Source organism: Microcaecilia unicolor, chromosome 13, assembly GCF_901765095.1.
Source record: "Microcaecilia unicolor chromosome 13, aMicUni1.1, whole genome shotgun sequence".
Taxonomy (NCBI): domain Eukaryota; kingdom Metazoa; phylum Chordata; class Amphibia; order Gymnophiona; family Siphonopidae; genus Microcaecilia; species Microcaecilia unicolor.
The window spans coordinates 37,624,808-37,651,832 of record NC_044043.1 but is presented as its reverse complement, the minus strand read 5'-3'; the positions used below and the strand labels follow the sequence as shown (position 1 = coordinate 37,651,832).

General features: G+C 44.4%; 1 protein-coding gene across 2 annotated transcripts; it reads right to left on the bottom strand.

Annotated features, from left to right (window-relative positions):
* RFC2 (replication factor C subunit 2) lies at positions 1 to 26,436 on the bottom strand. Of its 2 annotated transcripts, none has more exons than XM_030222418.1 (11): positions 26,249 to 26,436; positions 21,501 to 21,570; positions 17,515 to 17,556; positions 16,070 to 16,176; positions 14,912 to 15,013; positions 13,962 to 14,062; positions 11,683 to 11,840; positions 8,329 to 8,394; positions 7,785 to 7,865; positions 2,387 to 2,500; positions 1 to 115 (listed from the first exon to the last, which is right to left on the bottom strand). In XM_030222418.1, the coding sequence occupies exons 1-11, from the start codon at positions 26,386 to 26,388 to the stop codon at positions 5 to 7; spliced, it is 1,092 nt and encodes a 363-aa protein (XP_030078278.1). In that variant the 5' UTR covers positions 26,389 to 26,436; the 3' UTR covers positions 1 to 4. The 2 variants fall into 2 exon arrangements, with proteins under 2 accessions (XP_030078278.1, XP_030078279.1); XM_030222419.1 differs by lacking the exon at positions 26,249 to 26,436 and adding an exon at positions 24,976 to 25,068.
* Positions 26,437 to 27,025: the final 589 nt, after the last annotated feature.

Sequence of the window (27,025 nt, the reverse complement as noted above, 5' to 3'; positions counted from 1 at the left end):
TTTTTTAACTGGCAGAAGATACTGAGGTCTTCTGGCAAAGCCTGGCCAGCAATCCAGCCATCTGTAGGAGCGAGTTCACACCTTCCGCAATCTTCATATGCGTATATCCAATTTCCTAAGGGGGAAAGAAAGTAGCTTTTAAAGTTCTATTTGGGGGGAGGGGGTAATCTTTAATGAAGGGCTTCCCAAAATTTGTCCTAGGGACTCCACAGCCAGTCAGGTTTTCAAGCATATCCACAATATAACACACAAACTTGAGCCTCGGTACATACAAACTAAACTCATGCATATTCACATCCTGAAAATCCAACTGGCTGCAGAGGCCTCAGGACAGGTCTCCGAAACCCCACTTTGTATAGAAGAATCGAAGATATGGTGCAGCTGACGTTAGAAAAGAAATAAAACGGTGAAAGCAGAACCATGGCCTGACAATACCATCTAAAAAAACAAGAGTGAGGCCACCCAGAAAAGCTTCTAAGAGCACACAGTAAAAGGAAAAGCGTTTTAGGTAAGACAACACACAATATAGAAATTAAGTTCCAGGCTCCATAAGGAAAGATTTAATAACCTCAATTTTGAAACCGAGGGCTTAAGGAGCTACTGATTCATAATGTTCATAATGTGTGTATTCAAGCAGTCAACAACTTGTACACAAAACCCCAAAGTTTTGCCTACTTTAATTTTGGGGTTCATTTTTCAAAACTGAAAAACATTCAAAAAAGCACAGATGGACTTTTCACAACAATGTCCAAATCGTTATTTTCAAAAGTAATTTTTTAAGACATTTTTCTATGCAGTTTGCCTAAATCTCAAGGGGGCGTGTTGGAGCCATGTTTTAGGTGGGACTAGGGCGGCATAAAATTTGGCCTTTTTTTTCCTGCAATAACAGAACATTGTAAAAAAAATGTCCAGGGCAAAAAATAGGATGTTTCTGGCTAGACCTGTTTCAAACACAACTAAGTACCAAAACGGTGCCCAAACTGACCAGATGACCACTGGAGGGATAACGGCATGACGTTCCCCCTTAATCCTCCAGTGGTCAATGACCCCTCCCATCTCCCTAAGAGATGAAAGTGACAGTACACACCAGGCTCGATGACAGCTGCAGGTATAATGGCCATTCCTCTTAGAGCAGCAAGCAGGTCTCTGGTGTAGCCTAGTGGTCAGTTCAGTGGACTGTAGAGAAGGGGACCCAGGCCCATATCCCACTCTAACTGGTATACTTGTGGTAGAAAGCGTGAGTGCCCCAAAACCCACTTCCAAAATATCTAACGAACTCACACATAGGAGACACCTGCAGGCATATGGGCTACTGTAGTGGTGTACAGTATATTTTTTGCTATTCTTGGAGGGCTCACTATACAATATAAGGGAGTTATGATGTGATATGTACCTGGGACCTTTTATGTGAGGTTCACTGCAGTGCTGCACCACTGCTCTGCTGGAATGTCTATGTAGCCAGTCTAGTAAGACTGCTGGCCTCCAGACAACCCAATGCCTTGTTTTTGTGCATTTTTCCCTTGGACGCTTATTTGAAAATGACCCTTAACGAAAGGCACATTGAGCACAAAAACATCTAAAATAGAGTGATTTTTGAATCAAAGAGATGTGTTTTTCTGTTTGGCACTGGATTTTTGGATTTTTTTTTTTTTTGCAAAATGTTCAAAATAGAATTTAGACATCGTATCTCAAAATGAAATTTAGTTATGGGCAGGGGACTACTAACTCTGGGGGTTAAAAAAAAAAAACAGCAAAAAAGGGAAAGGTCAAAAAGTATTGAAACGTGTGGAAATGCTGCAGTGTGAGTTTCTCAATCTATAAAAACATTGGGCCACAGGACTGCTGTTAAGAGTGGCAACCAGGGCAAATGCTGTGCCCCCCCCCCCCAAACAGGAAACCTCAAGCCTGCTTGAAACTGAAGTGGGCAAAGCCTGAAAGCAGTCTTTGGAGTCCTCTCCCCAGATTCTGCCCTGGGCACCAGCATGTTCAACATCAGCCCTGTTGGACCAGCCCATAGGCAAGTACTGCATGCTGCTCCGGTCTGGCTTCTGTCCCCTGCTCTGGCAGGAAGTGTGGGGGGGGGGGGGGGGGGGAGGATCCTCAGCCACCACTCAATGACACTTAGTGGCTAACGTGGATCTGTAGCTCAGTTCTGTAGGGAGCCAGAAGCCAGGAGGGAATCAAGGGAAAATTCCCAAGGTAGATTTAAAAATCTCCTGGTGCTACAGCCACAAAGGTTTGAAGACCAAAAGAAGGAGAAACTGCTGTGAAAAGCACACACACACACACACACACAAAGGAAAATAAAAACAGCAAAAACAAAATCTGAACCTATGCAACTTTACACAGGATTAATTGAGAGGATGCCATTGACAGAGCCACTAACCTTGATGAACTCCAGCTTGAGATACTCCGGCATTTGAAAGGTTTTGCACACCCGGAAAATATTACCAATTATATCTTCTGGTGAGTAACCCAGTCTCCAGAGGTGGGCAACAATCTGAGGGAACATGTCTATATTTAAAATTAAGTAATTCAAAGGCAACAAAAGAATGTTCCCTGGCTGTCTTTTTGGAGCAGTGTTGACAGTAAGTTACTAACCCAGGGCCTTCAGCTGCACTGCCATATTTGGGGTCAGAAATGGCTTTCCACTGTGCTGAACAGCCAGCTACCCAACAAGCAGTGTAGTTGTCATCTTCCCTGGGTCACAATAAGGTGTTAGACAATTAGAGAATGATCACACCCAACTGATGTCTTCTTTACCCTAACATACTAGATCAGTGGTGCTCAGGACTTGGACCTTTTCCCCAGCAAAGCTGGTTTTCAGGATATCGATAATGAATACTCATGAGATCAGGTCCAGCCCTAGCAGAGTGTATGGCTAAATCATCCAGACCTGAGTGGGTTCCCCGACATAGAGGAGGCGGAGGCAGCAGCATGTCCCATGAGATAAATATGCATAGGATAATTGTGCATACAGTGGGTCTCTAGTATAAATGTAAAAATCATCCACTGCATATTATGGCAATCCTGAAAACTCAACTAGCTAGGTGTCTCCAGGAAAGGATTGAGTAGTACTGGCTTGTTTAATAAATGTTATTTTGCCTGTTTATTGATTGCTGGTTATAACTTTTACAATTCACTGTAATATTTTTCCTAATAAGCTGCTGAATGTGTTACTCTTCTTGATTGGGACCAATGATAGTGATCATTTCTTGGGGAGTCTGTAGGTACATTTCCAGGACATCTATGAATCCCTGGGTTTCCTTAGAAGTCACAAGGGAATACTTACAGGTCAGCTTCTTGTGTAAGGAAAAATTAGGTCTTACACACTTTTCTTTCCATTAGTCTTCCCACTATTCCAGAACCTGTGGGATAATTGTGTCCATCAACCAGCAGGTGGAGATAGAGAATTGAAAGAACTGAAAACTGAGCTGAGATCTCTTACCGTCCAGTCCAGATCCTCAGTATTTATGTTGACAAGCAGTGAGAAACTCAGAATAAACACAACAATCTTAAACTCTCTAACCTAACACTCACTAGACAAGCAAACGTGTGGATCTCATCTCTGGACAACTTGTAGAGAACAAGAGCTACGCAGGAAGCATCATGCAAAGGTGACATTCGTTATTTGACCCATTACTCATCTCAGAAACTTCAGGTGGGCCTCTGGAATACTGGGATAGCCAGGGCTGCAGTATGGCATTGATCTCCATCAAGCCGGTTATTTCCAATGGTTGAAGAACTTGGGCACTTGGCATTTATTATCGCCATCAAGTCCAGAAGAAACAGAGAACCCCCATCAATCCACTATCAGCTGAAAACCCTGGCTGGATAGTTCCCATTCTCCTGGGTCCAAGGAGTGCCTACTGAGAAAGTCCGCCTCCACATTCAAGGACCCAGCCATGTAAGCTGACAACAAGCAGAGAAGATTTTTCACCACACAACTCATGAGAGAGGATGCCTCCACTGCCATCAGACTGCTGCGGGTCCTGCCTTGCTTATTGATATAAGCCACCGCATTGTTGGAGAAAACTTAGACTGGGGCCTACGCCAGAAAAGGAGTGAAGTCAAGTAAGGCATTCCGCACTGCCCTGTGCCAGATAAACTTGTAATGAGCTCCCAAACCCAGCTCGTTGGTGTCCATTGTCACCACCTCCCATTGTGTTATTGGAAAAGAAACTGATGGTCAAACTCCTAGGTGACAACTATCACTGCATACTCCATCTGGCAACCAGTGTCCAAGGGAGATAAAGGTCATACTTCAGTGACATTGAAGACCAGCAACTCAGAAGAGATTCCTATAATGGCCGCATATGAGCCCTTGCCCACGGCACCACTTCCATCGCCGCCGTCATTGACTAAAAACCTGGACGTAGTCCCAGACCCTGAGCCTGCCTTGACTGAAGACGAATCTGATGAACCAGCATCAACCTCCTGCACTTCATGAGGAAGACCCTCTCCCATGCTGTGTTGAAGAACGCCCAGATACTCTAGCATGGAGTTAGTCTGCTCTTCTCAAAATTGATCACCCAATTCGATAACAGCAGAAGATTGACGCTATGCTATCTGAAAAGGATGACACACGAATAAGCCAGTCTGAGATACGAGTGAATTCTCTGGTGCTGAAGGAAGGCCGCCACCACCACCACCATAACCTTGGTAAATGTTCTAGGAGCCATGGCGAGGGCAAAGTGATGGCCCAGCATCGCAAAACATAGAAACCGCCAATGTGGCAGTCATATAGGTATATTCAAGTATGCCTTCTTGAGAAAGAGGGTAGTGAGAAATTCTCCTGCTTGAACCGAGGCTATAACTGCTCTTAGTGTCTTCATGTGAAAGCGGGACACTCAGGTGCAGCAGTTTAGATCTTTGAAATCTAAGACCACACAAAAGGTGCCTTCCTTCTTTAGGACAATGAAGTTGACGTAGTATCTGCCTTGTCCCTTTTCGGCCTGGAGAACTGAAACAATGATCCAGAGTGCCACCTTGGTTCTCTATTGACAAGCAGGCTGCAAGACGAAAGGAGCAACCGGGCGGGAGAACTTCATAAGCATATCCAAAACCCACTAGTTAATGTGATTTTGGCCCACTCCTCTCAAAACTCATGAAGATGTCCTCCCATCGGAGGAAGAGAAGAGTGGACTAGCTTCGCATCACTGTATAGCTCAGGAGGCATTGAGCACTCTAGCTGACAGAGAATGTCTTTCTGCACGAAAGGAAGATTGGCATGCCTGAAAGTAGGACTTCTGACCATACTGCTGATGACCAGGATGGTACCATCTGCTGTCTCAAAACGGAGAGCCCCCCTGAAGATGGACGATCAAAGGCTTTCAGCATACCCTCCAGCAACCATTGTGCCTTAGTTTCCCCCAGTTCTCTCACCAAGTCACCGAGATCTTCTCCAAATAGCCCTTATTTAATTAAACATGACCGACGCTGCATCCACTGTCCAATGCCACAACCAGAGTTACCAACGTGCCGTGACAGCCAAAGACACTGAGAGCTGTAACCCTTAACATGTCATAAATAGCATCCAAGTAGGCCAACCACGTATACAACTGAGTGTTATGGTACCCACCTTATACTGATGCTACTTCAGGCATACTCTTGCCACAAATGAGCTGCACAATGTCACCTGAAGGCCCAAAAGGTCACTTCACAGGCTTGTTTCAGCGAACCTTCTAGCTTCCTATCTTGTAGATCTTTTAGGGCAATGCCCCCTTACACCAGGAAGGTGGTGGTCTTAGTCACCACCGTAACAAGAGAGTCTACTCTGGGAAGCCACAATCTGTCTTTCTCCTCCAGAACCAACGGGTAGAGATGAGTCATGGCTCTTCCCGCTCTGAGCTCCATGTCTGGTGAGACCCATTCTGCTGTAATCAGGTCCTGACTGTCTGGACGCATCGGGAAAGCCTTAGAAGGACCTCTAAGCCCCCTCACGACTGAAAAAGATGGCACTACTGACACTGAGCAACATAAAGAGGGTCGAAGTACAGATCAGCAAACAAACAAAAAAACAGCACCAAGAGCCTTCAAATAGGAACAAGTCTTTAATACATGGACCCAAGACAGGCCATGTTTCGGCACACAGCACCTGTGTCAGGGGCCATTTAAAGATAAAAATCTCAGATCACAACAAACCCAGCCTCAGGGTTATAGCTCATACAGCACCCAGAAACATTGTGCCTTAGAACATTTTATTTCTATAGAGAAATGGAATGCACCGCCAGTGCCTCAGATATAAGAGTACTGAGCTCCTCTTTATGAAAGAGGCTCTGTACTTTCGGATCATGCCCCTCCTCAGAAGGGAGCTCTCCTTCCTTTAACAGTTCCTTTAACAATGGCTCCACTTAACTGAGGCCACATCAGATAAGCAGGGAGAAACAGAGATGATCACCTGCCAGCTCCTGGAGGTCTAAATGAGATCTCTTAGGAGCTGAAGGAGCAGTGAGGTGAGAAACTAAAGCACTTTGCAGCAATTCTGACTGTCCCTGCTTCAGTAAATAGGCCTGGTGTAAGAGCAATATAAACTCTGGAGAAAATAAAAGATCCTGATGCAGCTGAACTCTGTCGGGCCCTGTGGCTGTAAAATGGCAGCTGTGCTTTGTGTGTGATCAGACAGAGGCTGTTACTCATTGCCAGTTGGCCCTGATAAAATGGTGCCCGTTCCCATGTTCTTCTGCATCAAACTGTGATCGGCCCTGCTGGAAAGCCCAAAGTCCCTGGCGTATTCAGATGCTGCACCAAAATCAAAGATGTGCCGCTGCCAACTGTTTCTTCCACATCCCGTAGAATTCCTGGCTTGCATGCACTGGTCCATGCCCCGTCGACAGCTGGTGGGTTCCACAGCAGGAACACCATTTAACTGCCTTTACCCCAACTGTCACAAGTGCAGCACAATGTGGTCCCAAGCGGCGAGTCAGGATCCTTCCCCTGCACCAAGTAGAACTTGCAGCCTTCCAAGCATTTCCGAGTCGGACTTGCCACTGCTGTATGCTCCCCCCAAGGCTGTCTCGTCTGGGGTAAGACTTGTGGAGACTGTTTCTGTCCCCATGCTCTCTATAAACCTCTTTCCTTTCAAGGTTGTGCTGGAAAAGGAAAGCGGTGAAGGGAAGGAAGAAGTAAATTCACTGGGCACCAGAGACAGGGATCTAAAGAGTTCTAGATATGACTCTAGAGAGTCAAGTCACCTGTAAAGCTTAACTGGGGACCAGTTGACCAACTGGACCAGGAGCAAATCACTCAGAAACAGAGGCTGAAAAGCGTGCCTGTCCACCTGCTGGAAATAGAAAATACTGAGGAGCTGGACTGGATGCCAAGAGAGATCTCAGCTCAGTTTTCAGTTCTTTATCTCCACCTGCTGGTTGATGGCCACAGCTATCCCACAGGTTCTGGAATAGTGGGAAGCTATGTAACAGAAAGATCCATGGGAATCTAATTGGTGGGTAGGAGGTTTCCAGTGTAGGAGCAAGTTTGCAAATGGGGTCCAAAGAGGGCTTGGTAGGACTATTCAAGTGTCCATGGGATTAAGCCTGAGTGTATATGAGAAGTTGCGCAGTGGCATTACATCACATATATTCAATAGGAGAGTCCTGCAAATCAGTCAGGCTGGTGGTAGAAATGGGGCTCCCTGCCTCCTGTACCCCTAAGACCAAACTGGGCATCACCATACTCTGCAACCCCTCTAAAGTTACATTTGCTTTAGCCATACAAATTTTGTTAGGTTTAATGGTAATATTATGGGATATGAAGCAGTAATGTAGTTTCTAGCGTACACAAACCTTGTACGCTTCATCAATATCTGCATTCACACAATGCTGTATCATCTCTTTCACCAGTAACGGATGAGGCTCATCACATACCTGAAATTATTAGAAGGAAAAAAAAATCAGAACTTCAGAATGAGGGAAGTGCCAAGAGCTGGACATGATCCAGTAACAGAGACAACAGCAAATCCCTTTTCTCATTAAATTAGATTCAACTACACTTTTCATAAAACACTGAATGCCAAGTACTTGTGAATGCCAGGCACAAACACATACACATACACACACACACACACAGTGGCTCTCGCTGGTCAGACAACATGGAAGGAAGCTAGCTATGTGCTGTGAAGCCGCAAGGTTTTCAGTGGTGAAATATTAAAGATTCTACTTTCAAACATTTATGCAGATGGTATCAGCCCTCATTAACCTTTCATACTCATGTTGACACTTCAAAACAGCTCTGGAAGTCCAGCAACATGGACCTTACGACAAAAATATTTTGTACATCAGACTGTATTGTATTGATTATTCTGACAAAAAAAAAGTATGGCTCACTCACCTTAAATACATTAGTGCTGTTAATAAAACCAAACCCGGAGTAAGTGGACTGCATGTTGTTTAATGCCTGTTAAAGAAAAAAAAAAAAAACAGGCATCATTTCATATGGCTTGTTTTGATTTTTCTATTGCAAGGTTCTCATATATGCCAAGTCAAAGCCAGATTTTGGGTCTGCTGTGATAAAGCATCTTAAGTGCTCAACCTATAAAAATTGCTGGCTGTGGGGTTCAAGGTAGAAAATGTAAGAACTGGGTACTGTACCTCTTTGTAAAAATAAAGATCTCTTTGGTAATCAGGGCCAGACTGGGGACGGCTAACCATTTTCCACTAGATACCTCCAGTACTTCCTAGACAGTCTGGTTTTCAGGGTATCCATCACCAATATGCATGAGATAGCATACATTTGCAGCATGATAATTTATCAGAGGCTTATATATGATGAGTATCTCAAAAATGAAGCTGGCTATAGGGTAACTCACTGAAAATCCCTGGGTTAACACACATTCAATCTAATCTGTTATTAAGTAACAAATTCACTGCTTCTGTACAAGTCACTCTTCATATTAAGTATGGATCAAAACTTGTGGACACCTAGAACATGGAGAATGACTTCACAAAATTCTGACTTCCAAGTCTGATTTGGGGAAAGAGGGTGGTCAGAGAAGGGTAATTTTTTCTTTTAAGTGAAGACGGGGTGTGGGGAAGGAGGAAGTAGACTATCTGTATCTCTGTCAGACATTCTTAAGTTTCTGTCCAGACACTACTCTAGCTCCAAGGACAAGAAGGGACATAGGTGCTAAAGAGGAAGGAGGGCTTGAGCTGGGGCTACCAGGGTTCCCTGAATTGCAGAGCCTGAAAGTCATATTAATTACCCCCATGGATAACCCTGACAATAGTACCTTCCATTTAACACTACGGGGGCCCTTTTAGTAAGCTGCAGTAAGCACTAACAGCTTAAAATACATTTACTGCGAGGTACGCCTAGGTGTTCCGCGGCAATTCCAGCATCTGCTTTCCACTAAAAAATAGGTTTTTATTTTGTAACGCTGGGGCGGGTTTGGGGGGGGGGGGGGGGAGAATAGGCATATTCTGCGCTAATTGGTTACAGCTGCTATATTACTGCTGATTAGCGTATAAGCCCATACCACCACCACAACAGGTGTCTGTAAGTGCTCACGTTTTAATGGGGAAATTAACACATAGCCATTATTGCCAAAATAAAATTAGCTTGCAGGAAAGTGGCTTAGCACTGCTTAGTAAAAGGACCCCTAAAAATGTTCCCTCTATTCCACCCTGGTGTCCAGCTAGGGAAAATCCCTAACAGGGCAGGCCCAACTATTAAACAGGGATTATATAGTCACTTGGGGCAGCAGCTGAGGTCAAAGAAAAACAAAGAACTAACATCAGGTGGGCTGTTTGTGAATAGCCCTTTTATCCCAATACAGGGGTGTTACTGGGGTGACCATAAATGTTGAGGAGGGGACACAAGAGGCCTAAAAGTTAATTTGGGGATGGGTGGAGGCACAAGGCACCCAATAGTCTTGCACTGGTCCTGATCCTTAACTATGCAGGAGCTTTAGTGTAAAGACATTAACTAAATGAATTACAACTTGACAAACTACCTAACATCCATCCATCTCATGTGCAACTTTCTTTAAATTAGTCCCTTATTTTCTTACTCCTGTGCTCCATCTGTATGTTCCATCTTTGCTGTCTATTAAAATGTTTTATTGTGTTGACGTAATGTAGCATCCTATGCCATACTTTGCATTATAATTTGAATACTTTTACTGCTGTAACTGTCCATTGCTTATGTTTGGCTTATTCTTGCTATACACCACCTTGAGGGGTCCTTTTACCAAGCGAGAAAAAGGGCCCTGTGGTAACGGTGGGGGCCATTTTTTCCCCACGCGCCGGGGCAGGACTACCACCAGCGGCTGCGTTGGGCCGGCAGTAGTCCCGGAAGAGCGAGCGGTAAGCTCATGTTGGGCTTACCACTGCTCTGTAAAAGGGCCCCTGAGTGAATTCCTTCAAAAGGGCGGTAAATAAATCCTAATTCACATTTTAAAATAATTTATACGCTGCCCATTCACAGTTATAGGCCGTTTACAACAGAACATTTACAAATGCAAACGTTAAGCATGTGCCAGTGGCATCTGTCTAAAGCAGATTCTAAGTAACATCCAAAAACCAGGTGAAAAAAAAAAGCAAATACTTTCCAACAGCACTTGCAACCTAGTAAATTTATTAAAAAATCAAATTTAACTGCACACTATCAGATGTGCATATGGAAATAAAGACATGGGACATTGCAGAATAAAGTTCATTCTCCCTTCACAGCATTAGAACAGCTTTCCTTGTTTCTAATAATTAGTCCCAAAATAGTTGTTGCACCAATTACTGAGCTGAAGAAAGCTCTGTATTTATAAACCAATACTGAGCATTGTATTAACTGCACCAATTCGAAGCATCACCTGTACTGAAAAAAACATATTTGAAGTAGTATCACCCTGATACAGAGCCAGTGCTCAAAACATGATTGCACTGGTGTTATTGTTTCTAAGTTAAATATTTTACTTGGGGGGGGGGGGGGGGTTAAACGTCAGTTTTGGGTGCAAGAACTATTTTGGGACCAATGTTTATAAACAAGGAAAGCTGTTCTAATGCTATGAAGCTATAATGAATATATACCACTGATATGAGGTCCCACATTATATACATTTATTTCTATATGCACATACATGTGGGAGCAATTATAAAAATCTAATTTAAATTCAACATGTTGCAGGTGCTATTGGAAGGTATCCATCTAATGCAGACATACACAAGAATATATTCTAGTTATCTTTCCTGCATCTTAACCTTAATTTATAATCTCAAACAGTGCATTACAAATCTGCTAAAATCAATACCCCAACAGCCTCCAGATCCCTCACAGGTTCAACTGCCCCTCATACGCATTGGTAGCATCAGTATCTCATCATTTCCCAATACTGTTAGCCACATCATTTCTCAGTAATACTGTCAAGCTACAACTTCCCTAATCATAATTAACATATATCTGTTCCACTGAATCATATCATTTACTGTAAAGCAAATGTTTGATGAAATAAACACCTTCAATTGCTCTCTGAATCTCAAATGACTGTCCATCATCAAAACTAGTGGCAATTTATTCCATTCAGTGGGATGGTGGGGCCACTGAAAAAGGATCGCATGCAAGTGTCCACTAAGTGTCATTGTCCTAATAATGAAATATGCAACAGCTATAAATTTTGTGACCTTAAAAAAGTCTTGCTGGCCCATAAATCTTCAAGGTATCAATAAGAGAGAGGAGAAAACAACAAAAACTTACTTGTCTCATATCTCCTTGTGCAGTGAAGATTATCGCTTCCAGCCCATCATCTGTGTACTGTACATTCTCCTTCTCAACCACCTTCATTAACCGGGCCAGGATCTGTGCATCTGTCAGTTTTGTGTACCGCAGCACAGCACAGCGAGACTGGATTGGCTCTGGAGAAAAAAAAAAAAATAAAGTTGGTATTAGTCTACAAACTGCATCCCAGAAAAACGAGAATTATCAGGTCATTCTCCACCCTCTTCCTTCCACTCCTCAGAGATGGTCCCTTCCGAAAAGGATCGAGAGCATGCCGTTCGGGCAGCACTATTGCATGCTCTGCACCTGTTTCTGACCTATGTTGCCTCCGGCTTCCTTCAAAGTGTGGAAAATGAACAGGTTTTGGACATCTTAAACTACCCATTACGAATACACCTTCTATTGGGGAGTTTTGGAACTCTCTTTTGTAAAATTTATTGAAATGACTAAATATTACCATCAAGATAAACTTGATACAAAGATCTGCTCTCTCAAACAATAAATAAGCAGGACATACAGAAAATCTTACACAACTTCAAGGAAATAGAGAATTATATTCCGCAAAGGGAGAGGATAAAAATGAAAAGTGCAGGAATAAAAAGGCAAAATACAAAACACAAAAGCAATTAAGGCAGATACTCGTTCACTACACAATACCTGTACTTTAGAAGCAGCAGCACCTCCATAAACATCAACTGCTCAACTCTGCAAAACAGCCCTGAACTGAGATAAATCAAAGAAAATAAACAAAGAGCTCCTACACTGAATCACACATTGACACAGAAAAAGAAAGAAAAATTTTGCACCTTAAGGAGAGCACCATCTCTCAAAGCCAAGACCTGCTTCCTCCTTTCCTGGTTGCTTTTATATACATCAGAAAACAAATCATCATTCTGATGGGGAAAATAGAAGGGCATGACAGAATCCTTATCTTGGGTAAAAACGAAAGGTACCAATAAAGTTCCCCTTTTTATTACCATCTTCCTGGAGGATTCCAATAGTCCAGTTAAATCTAAACTATCACAGGAGAGAAGACCTCTGCTTTTCCTTCATCCACAGATTCCATGTTCTTCCCAGAGGACACAACAGATGTTCATTTGTTAGGCTTATGTAACTTCCCTATCAACCCACTCATTACTTTTACCGCACCCATTTCTATTCTTCTATCACCTTCTCCCACTACTCCAACCAGAGTTACACCTAATCACACTGACCACCCTTCAACATCTTCAGTCCTTCTGTGACTGTTCTCTGTGCTTGACTTACTAAATATTTTAAATTTAAATGCTTTACTTTTTGTCTATTAGATTGTAAGCTCTTTGAGCAGGGACTGTCTTTCTTCTGTGTTTGTACAGCGCTGCGTACACTTTGTAGCGCTCTAGAAATGTTAAATAGTAGTAAATAGTAGGTGACAATCTAAGGGTTTGTGGAAAATTCAAAACCCTTAATGTGAGCTGCCTAGCAGTACTCTTGATATTTTTCCATTTTCTTTGCACACAAATGCTATCATCATTGCTGATGTAAGCTCTTAAAGAAACAAAAAAGCTTTCACTTTCTTCTCCACCCTCCGGGAGGCAGTTAGAAGACAGAGACTCATTTTGGGTCTTGTAAAAAGTTTGAGAAGCCAACTCAGCAAACCACCAACCATAGAATCCAGCGAGATTTCTGCTACCTGTTCAATTGAGAAACCATCAGCTTCCCCATATCTTGGGTTCCCTAGTGTGACTTCACCCAGAATCTCTAAGATTGCTGCTCTGACGCAGGGGACCTTAACACTGCCTCCATAACACTAGCTGCTCCGCCTCCTCTTGCAATTTTTTTCCCAGATTGACACTCCCCCCGCAGATGTTGCTGGGTCAGGAACTTTGCTCTGCTGGCAATGGAATTGGGCCAATAGGACTCGGCTATGCTTTGCCACCCAAGGGTAAACATCTCTCTGCATGGCTCACCACCGCCATGGGAATGTCCCGAGCCCGACATCTGCCGACAGAGCCCTGAATGGATAGAAGCCTGATGCTGAACTTGAAGAGGTGGGGGATCCTAAGTCTTCACCTTCTGGTTTAGCATAAGGAACAACATAAAGCAGCAGAAAGGTACATACAGCAAACTATTAAAGTGAAGAATCAGTGTGACTGCCTAATTAGCTATCCTGGATCCCTCTGAGTTTTGGAAAAGTCTTGATGTTAAAGGAAACGTAGCTTCCCAAAGGATGAAAACAATGGATAATAGATATAAGGTAAGATTCATTATTCTCTTACCTATAATCTTATCGGATGCGTTGCAAGCAAGGGCAAAACGGGTTGTTTTGGAATAAATCTCCATTGTTCTCCTCAAGGCCTGTTGAGCACCATCTGTCATGCTGCAGTAGCAACCAGAACAATTAGTTTGTGTGGGGTTTTTTTTTTAAAAAAAAAAATATGTTATTACGGTCAAATTTTGAGTTGATACTCTGCAAACATCCTCAATCAAGGGCAATTTATTTTAACCAAGAAATCAGGTCAACAACACACATAAAACCAAATATAAAGGGTCTGAATTCAAAGCACACACTATTCACAATTTAAAAAAAGGGGGGGTGGGTGGAAGGATTTTATTTATTTTAAAAGGTCCAGTGGATTTCTTCCTGCCTCTTTGGGCATCCAGCATAATAAGATGCATTGCCATGAGCCCTGATTCAGAAGTACCTGGAAATCCCCCGCCCCCCCCCCCCCCCCCCATTCATCTTACTTTAGTCCAATCACGGGCAGCAGTTCTCAGCTGAAACCATGCACCAGGACCCTGTCAAACATGAGCCCCTAATCACATTTGGGGCTTATGAGCGACAGGATACCACCATTGGAGTTTACAGTTTCAGCACCCCTTACCCCAGCCGAAAGACCTAATTTGAGAATTAATTCATGTGTTCCTTATAGAAGACAGAGGTCTGCCAGAATCAGATTGTAAGTATTTGCACATAGCCTAATAAACACACAAGTCTGAAAATATCCTCTGGAGATTCCTTAGCGTTCCTCTCATTCTGATGCTCCATAGAGATGTCAAAGTGAGAAGGCTGGCACTGTGCCAATTTTTAGTGTCTTGATTAGGCTAAACTATTAAGTAGAAACTGTACTTTATAAATCCCTGTAAAGTGCTGCATATATTTGGTTTGTGCTAAGTAAGTCACAAAAATGTACTAAATAGTTTAATTTATTCTTATACACCTCCATACCTGTCTGCCTCATCCAGGATGATTATTTTGTGCCGCCCTTTTGGAAGTGTCACCTTCTGCTGAGCAAACATTTTAATTTTGTTCCTCACAACATCAATTCCTCTGAAGGACACAGACAAACAAGGATCAAACAAATGCAATTATTGTGGTATGAATAGTGCTACAAAGCTGCAGTGTTGGTGAAAACATTTTAAACTATATTCTGGTTTTTCCTGACAGTGATAGATTATCCCATGCTGCACTGGAGTGGAATCTGCAGGCAGCGTCATAAAACCTCTTCAACAAGGGACATGCAAAAAGGCAAACAGATTTTTGCATGTTCTCCGGAACACAAAGCAGCCTGTCAGCATGAAAACAACATTTCAACACATCACTGGTAGAATGTATAAAGCTACAGTGATAATACTGCAAGAACTGCAGTTATGATAAAGGTAAAGGGTCATAGATTTATCACCTTTCTGTGGTACAACCAAAGCGGATTTACATATATTATATACAGGTACTTTCTCTGCCCTTCACATGGGCTCACAATCTAAGGGGGTCTTTTACTAAACCATGGTAACATTTTCAGGGCCGCCTGGGGAGGGGGGGGGGGGCGGTGCTGGGGTCTCACTCCCTCTCCTGCTCCCAGGCCGCCAGCGCTGCAGTCCCCCGTCTCCACCTGCCTACCCTCAGCTCCTTCAACAGCCCTCTTCTGTCTGCCACCGGGCCCCCTGCATTTAAAAAAAAAAAAATTTCTAAATCGGCAGCACAGAGCTAGCGAACAGCACTTCGTGTCCGTGTGAAAAGCGGCAGATTGCCTCAGGCCTTCCTTCACTGTGTCCCGCCTTTGTCTGATGTAACTTCCTATTTCAGATGAGGGCGGGGCACAGTGAGGGAAGGGATTTGTACTCTGGCTTCCCTGGTTTGCAACCAGCTTTTCAAACCACTAAGCTATTCCTTCACTCCACTTTCTAAAGCTAAAATAGTGTGTGGTAAGTGATGACACAACCAGAGATTAGCCGGGGTCTGTGGAATGGCACTACTAAGAAGCTGAGTTGACTATATTCTATTGCATTAGTTAGCAGATTCTGTTTCTGCTACTGTGTTCATTAGAAGTCCTATTCCTTTCACAGTCTGTGGACCTCTGCCCTTGAAATGTTCTTTGTTTCAGCATACCTTTCATTGGAGGCATTGAGTTCTAGAACAGCGTCCTTCAGTGCTGGACCAAGCAAAGCACGGGCCAAGCACAGAATGCTAGTTGTTTTGCCAGTCCCTGGAGGACCCTAAAAATCAAAATGTAATCAATGTTACATAATTCAATTAAAATACCACCAAGCGTTTTAAATACAGTGTGGGTTTACGGGCCAGAGAAAAAAAGAAACCAATCAGTACACAAACAGCAAGGAAGAAAACCTTACACCTCTGCTAACAAATTCATGAAAGAATCCAGATCCAGCATCACTCCTTCCCTCGTGGGTTCTGTCATAATTTGTCTGAGCAGAGCACTTTGAAAGGCATCCATGATCTCTCCACTTCTTTCTGATTCCACAGATGGAACTTTTCAATCCACATCCGGAAGGTTGAAACCTCCCAGCAACAGCACCTCTATTTTCTTTCCCAACTTTTGGATATCTGTAACCAGATCTTTGTCTAGTTCCTCCGATTGTGTCGGAAGTCTGTAGACACCATGAATATGCATCAGAGATTTGCATACCAAGAAGGCAATGAATGCAAATCTCTCATATGCATATTCATGGTGGATATCCTAAAAACCTGACTGGCAAGGTAGTCCCTGAGGACTGGGTTTAAAAAACACTGGTTTAGAGGGTGAGAGAAGGGAGGACTAGCCTGCAGTTTCCTCCAACTACTCTGGGCTTCTGTAATCAAAAGTTTCCAAACCAATCCACTTTTCACTGGAAACCAAGTATGAGTTAAGGCAAATATATACTATGAATATATACTGGGTATCCTTAAAATATGATTGGTTGTGGGATTCCCAGGAAATCTCTAGGAAGCCTTGGTCCAAGGGTGGGCAACCTGTATATACAAAGTTGCATGTCAGTACTACCTCTATAGGGCCACAACATTATGTGGAAATGCCCAGAGCTCTATAGACCTGTGATAAGTAAAAAATTTAACTAAAAAGGATAAAAACAAACTGCTAGAGTTGCTATTCTGAAAATATTTGTAAAATACAGTATTAAATTGCCAAAATTCTGGTTAATGATGTTTTCTGTGTATACTTCCCATGGCCTCAGGGGCCGCATTCAGTCCATCCCTGCCCTGGTCTAATCAGAACCAGACTTTTCAGCATCATAAGCCTTCACTCACAAGTATAGAGTCTTCCCTTCTCAATGACAACCGCTCATCAGGGCATCAGGCTGCGGCTACCTCTGGAACATGGGTAGTGTGGACCCGGAATCTGGCCACTACATGTTAACCAATGACCGAGACTTGCTCTCCCACCAGGAAGTCTGAACATCACATTCACTGCACCCCCTGCTCCTGCCAGCCAGGGAGCAAACCTGAGCCCATCACAGACCCAGACCAGTTTTTGGTTTTTTTTTAAGACAGACATGCTCAAGTCTCTGGCTTATGAAATCTAAAAATCCAATACTTACCGCAATAATGATATTTGGCACATTTCCTTCCCTTGCAAAGACCTAGAAATTAAGTTTTGCATTATTTAATTAAAAATGTAGTAGAACTTACACTCACTAGCTCAGACAAGTAGAGCACTATTTTGTTTTCTAGAAAACTGACAAGAGAAACATCCTGCAAAAGAAATGCTATGGCAGCAATTCTATACATTGGCACCTCATTTTAGGTGCCACAATGGGGCACGTTTAGCACCAAGTCTAATGACTTAAGGTTGTGCCTAAGCTATTGAATATTAGCAGAAAGTCGTGTCAGTGTACCTAAGTGCACCATGCAATGTGCACAGCTGATATTACTCTATATGCCCGTGCTCTGCCCACGTGTTTGCCCCCCCCCCCCGACAGTTGTGCACTAGGTGTTTGTAGAACAGCATCTAGCACTTAGGTGACTGGTGTCAATCATGTGCGTAAGCACTATTGGGGCACCAGCTTACAAAATTACCTCCTTGCTGTACTTATAGTTTAAAAAAAAAAAACCCACAACAGAAACCTAAATCTTTACTGCAGTAGTTTAAGGCAAGTTATCCACTGTACCCAAACCTATTTCCCTGTCCTCAGAGAGCTTAAAATTTAAGCTCTATATTTATTAAAATGTGTATTAAAAAACAACAAAGCAGTGGAATCAAATGCATTTATTGGAATAATACCCGACGTGGCCACGTTTCGCCCTCAGGCTGCGTCAGGGGTACAAACTATCAAAAGTGTATATAAATATATCATATACACTAATAGTGGGATGAGAACCGTTATTCCAAAAATCTAGTTCCATTTATCTGCTACTTCCAACTGAACTGATATGCATGAACGTTAATGCATATCATCAGTTCAGTTGGAAGTAGCAGATAAGTGGAACTAGATTTTTGGAATAACGGTTCTCATCCCACTATTAGTGTATATGATATATTTATATACACTTTTGATAGTTTGTACCCCTGACGCAGCCTGAGGGCGAAACGTGGCCACGTCGGGTATTATTCCAATAAATGCATTTGATTCCACTGCTTTATTGTTTTTTTTTTTTTTTTTTTGATTTGAAAAGTAGTTTTATTAAATCGCATTGTTCCTAAATACATACACATATTCAGCTAACCGCTGTACCACATATAATATTAAAGTGAACTGCAATACAACCATGTGAAAACATAATGACTTTTCTCCCCCCCCCCCCCCCCCCCCCCATCATGGCTGAATACTCTGTACTGTGATTGCAGTAGTCCATAAACGCTCCAAGTGTGACCACTCTTCCGCTGCAGGGTCAAATCTGCCCCTCCGTCTGTCCGTCAGCTGTTCAAGCCCCATTATGGTACGGAGCCTCGTTTTCCACTCTGGAACCGTAGGTCCCACTCTCTGCTTCCAATGGGCTGCTATTTCCAGTTTCGCAGCTGATAGGCTTAGTCTTTTTAACCGCTTCTGCCACTTCTTGCCCCTTTTATTTCCCCACCCCAGCAAGCACCACTTAGGTTCTGCAGGAAATTGTGTGTCCAAAATAGAGGTCAGGTACAAAGTTATTTCTTCCCAAAAGGAGCGTACTGAAGGGCAAGACCACCACACATGTATAAAACTCCCAATGTCATTGTCACATCGCCAGCACCTATCTGAGGCACCCGCATACATTCGTTTTAGCCTATCTGGCGTATAATACCATCTGCTTAAGACTTTAAAGGCATTTTCCTTTATCAACACACACACCGATGCCTTTTTCACCTCCATGCATATCCTTTCCCATTCCGTCACATTTAGTTCACAATGCAAATCGCCCTCCCAGGCCTTCATGTAAGGTAATTTAGTCAGTGTGCTGCCTCTCATGTAATTATATAACCTTGAAATGCCTCTCTTCCCCCCCTCCAGTGTAACCCAGATGTTCTCTAGGGGTTCCCGTTCCCTCGGGTCTGCCCGCAACCACCCCTGTTTGTTCATATAGTGTTTGACTTGCAAATATGCATAGTTATCAGACTCCCGCAGGTCAAACTTCCTTCTTAATGTCTCAAATGACCTTAGTGTGCCATCCGACATTAAGTCTCGGAATCTTCGCAGGCCTTTTCTATACCATTCATGAAACGCTCCCCCCGCTTCTCCAGCTGGGAACTCGACCTCATGAATAATGTGAGCCAGTGTAGAGGTTTTAACTCCTTTTTTAAATTTGCGTTTCAGCACCTCCCAGGTATGTAATAGGTGCCCTATAAATGGGTTGCCCTTTTGCTTTATTGTTTTTTATTAAAATGTGTTACCATGTCAGCGCCATTAACACGGCCCCATTGCATAAAACGGAGCCCGTGGTAAATAATGCACACTGGCACAGAGCAACACTTTTTGGTATGTCTATCCCTAAGCTCAAACCTGAGAAAGGATTACGAAGGGTAATTATTAACCTGCTTTAAAGATCAACACATGATACTGGCCTCCTAGCATGCTCTGTGCATTATTTTTACCATAATGCATATTAAAATCACTGCAGCTATATCATGAGGTGTATTGCATGGATTTATATACTTCACACTTCATTATTATGCAAAACAAATAATGCAACGAACTTCACAATTTGCAATATCCATTTAAAATGCAACCGCTTTGAGCTAGGGTTATTATTTCTGCCCAGGAGAGGTTAACACATGGCCCAATGCTCCTGGATTCCATTTTAAAGGGGCCAGTGCATAACAGTGGAAATAGCAGTGCGATTCTCCCTCCATTGACACATTTGAAACCCTCAGTTCAAGGCCCATCAGCCCCTGTAGGCCCTCCCAAACTCCAAGTCAATGCCCTCCAATTCCTTATAGTTTAGGGGTACAGGGCAGAAGCGAACCCCAGATACTTTTACCCCTTTTGGCTGTAGGTTCAAAATGCTGCCCCTCAATCTCCAGCGATAATCATCTGGTACTACAGCTAAGAGTCAAGCTGCCATATAAGGGCAAAAAGCAGCTTGAACATTCGTGGTAATACCATAAGACTACCACAGGGGTCAAGAACAGCCAGACAGGAGTAGGAACAACTGGGGGTTCACTTCTGCTCTGTACCCCTAGACCAATGTTTCCCAAGTCAGTCCTGGAGTACCTCCTTGCCAGTCAGGTTTTCAGGATATCCTCAATGAATATGCACGAAACATTTGCATACTATAATGGATATCCTGAAAACTTGACAGGCAAGGGGGTACTCCAGGACCGACCTGGGAAACACCGCCCTAAACCAGTGGTTTCCAAACCTGGTCCTGGAGGCACCCCAATCAGTCAGGTTTCAAGATACCCACAATAAATATTCAGAAGAGGGATTTGCATGCAGTGGAGGCAGTACATGCAAATCTCTCATGAATATTTGTTGTGGATATCCTGAAAACCTGACTGGCTCAGGGCCTCCAGGACCAGGTTTGGGAACCACTGCCCTAGACTACAAGGGATTAGGGAAGTAGGCTGGGGGGGGGGGGGCGGTGGAGTGGTGCGCCTTGGACAAAGCATATTGTTTGCGTTTTCTGGGGTACACGACCCCTTTAATATGGCTCCATGGAAGCCATCAGGCCACATATTAGTGGTCCAATGCCCCTGAGGAGCAGAATAATGCAGCTTGTAAAACTGATCCCAATTTGCAGTATTCCTTTACTATGGGAATTACTAGCCTGCAATACCAAGCTACTACAAGTCAGCAAATCCTACATAAACTAAACTGTGGTAAAACATGTTATTTATTTTTTGTTATTACAGCTCAGTAATTAGCACCCTTAGCTACGTGCCCAAAGTCACAAGGAACAGTGGGATTTGAACTGTAGCTTCTCTGGTTCTCAGCTTGCTGCTGTAACCACTAGTCTATTCCTTCACTCCAAATACACCAACGACTGAGGCAAACTTTAAAATCAAAAGAAGATTTAAAGAATATTAGTGTTAAATAGAACCTATTCAAAGAATCAGCACAAGTTTGACATTTGTAAGCAGTAGCACTGGTTTATCAACGCAAAAAAGACACACCTCCAGTCTGCTTACTGTTTCTTCATTTCCAACTATTTCACTCAACTTCATGGGTCTGTATTTCTCAACCCTGTTGAAAAGACACATATCATTTAACCACATAATGGCACAGCCCAGTACAAAAAATATATATGCATACCCATTTCAGTAAGTCATTTTTCCAGACTTTGGTGATGTTTAGCTTGTTGTGTATCACTACTGAAGACTACTAATGCTGCTAGGCCTAAAATACATATTTCTAAGCTCCATTTTTTAACACCAATTTAAACTGTTCTGAGAACCTAGAAAGGTGAGCTTTGGTCATTTAAAGTCCTCTGTTTCATTAATGGAGCGCAGGTTAAGGTAGATATTGTACTCAGTGTGTCATATTTTACGATTCCTGAAAAGCTACTTTTGAGTCCTCCTTGAGAAAGCTGGTGATGGCAAAACTGTGCTAATTTCCCAATTAGCGCATGGCCATTACTGCAGGAATCCTTACCGCCACCTATTTTTTTTAAGGGCTCCCGCACTAAACCTACAGTAATCGGACAGCGTGCAACAATATGCCCACACTGCCAGATTAGCATAGGGCATGCCTACTCTCTGCCCACAGTCTCGCCTCCTGCGCTGAAAAATTATTTTTTTTATGTTTTATTTTTCAGCGAGTCCTGGAGCAGTGCTTTTTGGCGCATGGTTGGCACGTGCTAGCGCCTACCGCGGCTTATTAAAAGGGGCCCAAATGGCAGCTTAGCAGAAAAGTGGTGAGTCATTAAAAATGGCAAAAAAAACTATACACACATCTTTCCAAATATTATTCTGATGAAGCATGTTAGGTCCCCATTTCCAGCTGGACTCGACTGTAATTCAACACACTGCTCCCAGTTGCCCTATATGTTTCTCACCCATCCTTATGCTGCATTCTGGGGTCAAAATTTGCCTGTATGGATAACGATCCCTCCCATCCCCTACAAACACCCACACACACTTTCACCTGGTACCACAACACGCAAATACTGTACAGCTGAGATGCACAGCTTGATGTAGAAACAGCAATAAACAGGCTAGTCTAGTATTTGAAATAAAAAAACCAAAACAAAACACAAAAAAGTAACTCCAAAGCAAAGTCTCCTCTGCAGCTACCTGAACTAGCAGTATGATGCAGCTTTCCTCTTAAGCTGCTGCAGTCACCTGGCCCTTTTCCAAGGCACTATAACTTGTATGAATTCCGGTTGTTTGGATCCCTGACAGTTTGCCCATAGAGACTTTGCACAATGGCAGTGAGCTTTATTGGTAAACACACTATACCAGGTCACCAAAAAAAGAAAAAAAAAAAAAAAAAAAGTTAAGCCATGCTTAGACAATACGAGCCTGTGCTGTTCACATGGGGATGGACACTTCAACCTGGCCACTGACTTAATATGAAGGGGACAAAATGTAACAGGGTGACAGATTAAAGGGTACAACAAAAACATTAACAACCTTAAAATACACTAGTTGCAAACTACTACTATTTATTTCTATAGCGCTACTAGACGTACGCAGTACTGTACACTTGAACGTGAAGAGACAGTCCCTGCTCGACAAAGCTTACAATCTAATTAGGAAACATACTTAGTAAGGAATTTTTCGAAGGAACTCCCCCCAACATTTAGCACACAGCCTCTACACCTGCCATTTGGTGATTTTAACAGTTATAGCACCATAAGTGCAAAACCTTATTGCACTTTAGTAAAAAGACCCTAAGGTCTCTGGCGCATCCTAAGCCCATAGTACCTGAGACACAGGCAGGGCCAACGTTAAGGGGTGCAACCAAAGCAATTGCCCTGGACCCCATGCCCACCTGAAGCTGCACCAAGTCTGGGGCCCAAGGCAGGGTTAAGATATAGGCAAATTAGGAAGGTGCTTAGGGGTCAAATGTTTCAGAGGTGACACATTGAGAGCAACCAAAGTAATTGCCCTGGACCCCAATCCCACCAGAGGCTACACAAGGTCTGGGGCATGGACAAATTAGAAAGGTGTTTAGGAGCCAAGTGCTTCAGAGGTGGCCTCCCAGAAGTATAATTGCCAAATCCAGAGGCCACTACTCCATCCTCATCCTCTTCGATCTATCCGCCGCTTTTGACACTGTCAATCATGATCTACTTCTTGCCACACTATCCTCATTTGGGTTCCAGGGCTCTGTCCTCTCCTGGTTCTCCTCCTATCTCTCCCACCGCACCTTCAGAGTCCACTCTCATGGATCCTCCTCCACCCCCATCCCGCTATCTGTTGGTGTTCCCCAGGGATCTGTCCTTGGACCCCTTCTCTTCTCAACCTACACCTCTTCCCTGGGCTCCCTGATCTCATCTCATGGTTTCCAGTATCATCTCTATGCTGATGACACCCAGCTGTATCTCTCCACACCAGACATCACCACGGAGACCCAGGCAAAGGTATCAGCCTGCTTATCCGACATTGCTGCCTGGATGTCCAACCGCCACCTGAAACTGAACATGTCCAAGACCGAGCTCATCGTCTTTCCACCAAAACCCGCTTCTCCTCTTCCTCCACTTTCTATCTCAGTTGATAACACCCTCATCCTCCCCTTCTCATCTGCCCGCAACCTCGGAGTCATCTTTGATTCCTCCCTCTCCTTCTCTGCGCATATCCAGCAGATAGCCAAGACTTGTCGCTTCTTCCTCTTTAACATCAGCAAAATTCGCCCTTTCCTCTCTGAACACACCACTCAAACTCTCGTCCACGCTCTCATTACCTCTCGCCTTGACTACTGCAACTTACTTCACACCGGCCTCCCACTCAGCCACCTATCTCCCCTTCAATCTGTTCAGAACTCTGCTGCACGTCTTATATTCCGCCAGAACCGATATACTCATCATATCACCCCTCTCCTCAGGTCACTTCACTGGCTTCCAATCAGATACCGCATTCAGTTCAAGCTTCTCCTTCTTACCTACAAATGCACTCAGTCTGCTGCCCCTCACTACCTTTCTACCCTCATCTCCCCTTACGTTCCCGCCCGAAACCTCCGTTCACAGGACAAATCCCTCCTCTCATTACCCTTCTCCACCACCGCCAACGCCAGGCTCCATTCATTCTGCCTCGCCTCACCCTATGCTTGGAACAACCTTCCCGAGCCCTTACGCCAAGCCCCCTCCCTGCCCATCTTCAAGTCCCTGCTTAAAGCCCACCTCTTCAATGCTGCATTCGGCACCTGACTCTTTCAGGAAACCCAGACTGCACCTATCAGACTGACTGGTCACGTGTCCTTTAGATTGTAAGCTCTTTGAGCAGGGACTGTCCTTCTATGTTAAATTGTACAGCGCTGCATAACCCTAGTAGCGCTTTAGAAATGTTAAGTAGTAGTAGTAATTTAATAGTTGTAAAGGCAGATTTTTGCCCTGATATGTCAGCTGCTGGCAGGGAGAAGAGTGAGGGATGAGTCACTCCCTGCCCACAAATACCACCCCCCCCCCAGTCCACAAGCAACATGTCTTACCTACTGCTTTCTCCTGTCAAGCGCCTGGACCTGTCAAACACTGGGGCTCCCTCCAACTGCAAGGCCCTGGTGGCCTAGTGCCCCCATGCACCCACTGGCTTGGGGTGGGGGTGGGGGGCTCAGGTTCCAGTCCAGTTGGGGAAAATGGGGAGCCTGCTAGCCAGTAACATACCAAGGGGGGGCGGTCCACCCCGGGTGCATGCCACTGGGGGGGTGCCGCGCACCGGTCAGCTTTGTTCGTTTCCATGCTCCCTCTGCCCCAGAACAGGAAGTAACCTGTTCCGGGGCAGAGGGAGCATGGAAACGAACAAAGCTGACCGGCGCTTGGCACCCCCCCCCCCCCCCAGTGGTGTGCACCCGGGGTGGGGGGCTGTCCTTTCACTAGGGGGGGGGTCGCGCTGCACCGGGGGGGGGGGGGGGGGCTGCACCCGGGGGCAGGGCACATCGGCCATCCGCCCCGGGTGTCAGACCCCTAGGAATGCCACTGTTGCTAGTATGCAAATGCATGCTGAATAGGGCTGCCCATTCCGCCTCAAGGCTCTGCCCCGGAACAGGTTACCTCCGCTCTCAGGACAAATCACTCCTATCTGTAACCTTCTCCAACACCGCTAACTCCAGACTCCGCCCCTTCTGCCTCACATCACCTTATGCCTGGAACAGACTTCCCGAGCCCATACGCCAAGCGCCCTCCCTGCCCATCTTTAAGTCCTTACTTAAGGCCCATCTCTTCTCCCTTGCTTTTGGCGCCTAACCACCTTCCCCATTCATGATACCTACACTGACTACATAGTTTGTAACCTTTAGATTGTAAGCTCTCTTGAGCAGGGACTGTCCTTCCCCATGTTAAACTTGTACAGCGCTGCGTAACCCTGGCAGCGCTATAGAAATGTAGTAGCTCCGCAAACCCTAACACCAGCTCTGACCTTGCAGAGGGTTTGCTGCAGACGCAGTGCCAAGGTTTGGCATGCTGTCCACTGAGCACCGGGGAGGAATGGGTAATGCCCTGGTTAGCATGCATTTGCATTCTCAACACACTCGCCAGCTCTGATCATTGGGCGCTATTGACACCTCTAGCACCTGCATTTGCTTCTGATCATCGACCTATAACTCTAGGGTCTCTTTATATCCGCTACAGGCCCTGGACAGCGACCACGCAACTCATTACGTTTCTACTGGCCTGACAGACTTTTACCGCGCCTCAGCTTAGCCCCACCCACATAACCCCTACAATAACACACCGTAGACTGCGCCCCCGCATTAAACACACTCTTACCAGGGTAATTCATAACTCCCCGCCGAGCCCTTACTCTCGGCGGCCGCAGCAGCGCTGCTCACTTCCCCGGAGCCCTCCGAGATAGAGCCGCTGCTGCCACCAGGACCTCCCTCCTCTGCCTCCTCCATTTCCTTATCCATCCCCGGCCCAACCAACCGCCTCCAGGATCTTTCCCGCCACTAGAGCTAGCCTAATACCCTATGCCGACCGTCCCCCCCGGGACCCCACCCACCCATGACGCAGCCTTACACTGTACGTCATGACGGCGCCCTTCACGTTTAAGGGCGTCGGGAAACTGTGCAACATTAATCCGTTCTGCTGTCTTGTCGATCTACCTTTAAAAAAAAAAAGCCTTCCGCAATGCTAACTACGTTTGCTATCTTATATCAGAGAGCAGCTGGATCGCTCCAGATGTTGCTTATGTTTTTTGCCCAGATGTTATTGTAGAAACACGTGCGTCTCAGACTTCCAGCAGCGCTTATCAAGAAAAAAAATAGGGGGGAAGGGTGCAAGAATAAAGAAATCCGGTCAGCAGCCAAGTTTATAGCTGATCGGTGTGATTTTTTCTGTAGCTCTTGCTATCGGGTTGACTTTTTATGGGGGGGGGGGGGAGATTGGGAGTTTATTTACAGTTGTATCGTGATTAGTGTCGTATGTTTCTATTTTAGTATGCATAATGATTATGCATATATTGTGCTATGCACGTTTATATCATGCAAATTTTTAGAATGTATTTGATTATACGTTTGGGATTTTTTTGTTTGGATTTACGTCACG

What these genes read in the sequence shown, in the direction of transcription:
- RFC2 (XM_030222418.1), bottom strand. Translation starts at nt 26,388, where the DNA reads ATGGATAAGGAAATGGAGGAGGCAGAGGAGGGAGGTCCTGGTGGCAGC. An exon ending in AAACAGTAAGCAGACTGGAG is followed by an intron (nt 17,557 to 21,500) that starts GTGTGTCTTTTT and finishes CTTAATTTCTAG; the next exon opens with GTCTTTGCAAGGGAAGGAAA. An exon ending in ATCCTGGATGAGGCAGACAG is followed by an intron (nt 14,063 to 14,911) that starts GTATGGAGGTGT and finishes TTGCTACTGCAG; the next exon opens with CATGACAGATGGTGCTCAAC.